This window comes from Rhagoletis zephyria, unplaced genomic scaffold, assembly GCF_001687245.7.
Source record: "Rhagoletis zephyria isolate East Lansing unplaced genomic scaffold, Rhagoletis_zephyria_1.1 Rzeph_scaffold_26089, whole genome shotgun sequence".
Classification (NCBI taxonomy): Eukaryota; Metazoa; Arthropoda; class Insecta; order Diptera; family Tephritidae; genus Rhagoletis; species Rhagoletis zephyria.
Window position 1 is genome coordinate 1,657 of NW_016183147.1, and position 2,404 is coordinate 4,060.

The following is a 2,404-nucleotide window of genomic DNA, read 5'->3' on the forward strand; positions in this document are numbered from 1 at the left end:
TTCACTGTAATTTCTTATGCAGATTGTTTCGAAGGGCAATGATCAGGTGGCGATTTCCTCGAAATTCGAAACACGTGAGGATACAGCAGTCATACGCAACTATGGCCAATTGCTGGTGGAGACGGCGAAGACAGTTCCCGATGGCATTGTTTGTTTCTTTACTTCTTATCTCTATCTTGAGTCCGTAGTCGCTTCGTGGTATGATCAAGGCATCGTGGACACCTTACTGCGCTATAAGCTGTTATTTATTGAAACACAGGACAATGCTGAAACAAGCTATGCGCTTATGAACTATGTTAAGGTGAGTTTGATTTTCTAAAATGAGACATATCACTCTACATTTACATTTTCCCAAATCGAAGGCATGTGATTGCGGCCGCGGCGCTGTGTTATTAGCCGTAGCGCGCGGTAAAGTATCTGAGGGTGTGGATTTTGACCATCATTATGGCCGTGCCGTACTTATGTTTGGCATTCCCTATGTCTATACACAGTCGCGCATACTTAAAGCGCGTCTTGACTATCTGCGCGATCAATTTCAGATAAGAGAAAATGATTTTCTCACCTTCGACGCAATGCGTCATGCGGCGCAGTGCGTGGGACGCGCCTTGCGTGGTAAAACCGATTACGGTATTATGATCTTTGCTGACAAGCGCTTTTCGCGTCAAGATAAACGTAGTCGCTTGCCCAAATGGATACAGGAACATTTAGTGGATAGTTTTTGTAATTTAAGCACAGAAGAAGCTATGCAGTTGGCACGACGTTGGTTACGACGCATGGCACAGCCATTTACGCGTGAAGATCAGTTGGGTATATCGCTGTTGACTTTGCAACAATTGGAGAATTCTGAGAAGGAGAAATTAGAGCGGCAGGCGCAAGGCAAGGAAGGCGTGGGCGGGGAAGTGATGGAACTGTGATGCGGAGGAAGGGCTGAGCCAGCTGAATGGACGAAAACATGCAATTCGTGCAAAATCCATTAAATTTTGTTATTAACGCTCTACCCAAAGTGGTAGGATTTCGTAATTCAATAAGAAAGTGCATATAGTGTTGTGTGCCACCAAAGGTTGAAATTAACAAAACAAATAAAAATTCATAATAATAATTACATTAATTTATTGTCAAATTAATTTAAAAATAACCACAAAGAAAAAACATAATTTAAACGTGTTACCAATTACCCACCTTTGAAATTTAGACCTGTTGATTGTGTGTTGCATTTGTCTTCCGGTTAGCAGCGGAATACCAGCCGGTTGTTGTTGTGACATAACTTATTGCCGGCTGCTTATTTTAGGGCTGCGCTTACTTTTTGCCTTGTGCTTTTTTATTTGTTGATGTTTTAATTTTTTACTCGACTTAATTTTTGCTGTTTTGTTTTTGTTTTGTCTCAAGTCCACCAAACTGATCGCACTGGTACGCTGGCCAGTTCAATAACCAATTAAATCGCCTAATTAACTGGCAAGCCAAAAAAGCGCTAATGACATTGGGCGTTCTGTGCAATTCTAATACCTTTACCTTTCCTTCCGCTCAATTTATATGAGCAATTATTCTTAATTTTTTATTTTTTTTTATTTTAGTTTTCCCCTTTTTATTGTAGCATTGGCTTAGATTTGCTATTTACTTTGTCTCTGCGCCGCTCCTTTCTAATTTATTTGCATACATAACAAAATATTAAAGTGCCTTTGCATTTTGGGTTTGTCCAAATCGATTTGAAGCAGGCTTCTAATTATTTGCTAATTTCGTTTCGGTAAAAAAGCCTAATTTGTTTGTGGTTTCCTTAAACTTGTATACAGAGCGTTGCTTTATTCGTTGTAGAAAATTTATTATTACTTCAACGTTGATATATTCTGACCGTTATACTCAATCTTAATCCCGATTTAACGTGTTCATTTTTGCTTTTGTCAAGTAAGTCTGTGAATTGACTATAGCTTTTTTTCGTCAACGACCTATATATAGCACAAATTATTTCTATACTAGTTGGGATCTACATCTAATATATTCCAGCTACAAATATCTGCAAACTTTTTGTAAATACATACCAATTTTAATGAGCCTCAATGATTTTAAGGCTTTTTCGAGGTTAGCTTGTATGAGAGGTATGCGTTAAAATTTACCAATTTTGTGCATTTTTTGTGTGTTCTCTTACAATATTGTTATAAACATACATACATATGTATGTACGTACAAACTTTCGGAGTAATATATTCACCGGTGCGCTTTTTACGTTTTTGACCTTAGGATTGCATGGGAGGTATGCTTTAAAATAAACCAATCACGCCCATTTTTGGTATTATTCTTGATTTATGTCCATTAAAGTTACATATGAAAAATTGAGACCCTACGCCAACTGCGGGAGCACTCCCATAATCCCGACAATACATAGTTCAGACAATTTTCAAAAATCCAGATA

The 2,404-nt window shown here is 38.0% G+C and overlaps 1 protein-coding gene across 1 annotated transcript in view; it reads left to right on the plus strand.

Moving 5' to 3' along the window:
* Positions 1-1,030, plus strand: part of LOC108382282 (TFIIH basal transcription factor complex helicase XPD subunit-like) — a gene marked incomplete at its 5' end in the record, with an annotated part of 2,681 nt that extends 1,651 nt beyond the window's left edge. Inside the window, one exon of the mRNA XM_017638667.1 lies at positions 363-1,030. Coding sequence (XP_017494156.1) covers positions 363-914 — 552 coding nt within the window. The remainder of the gene's footprint in view (positions 1-362) is intronic.
* Between the last annotated feature and the right edge of the window lie 1,374 nt (positions 1,031-2,404).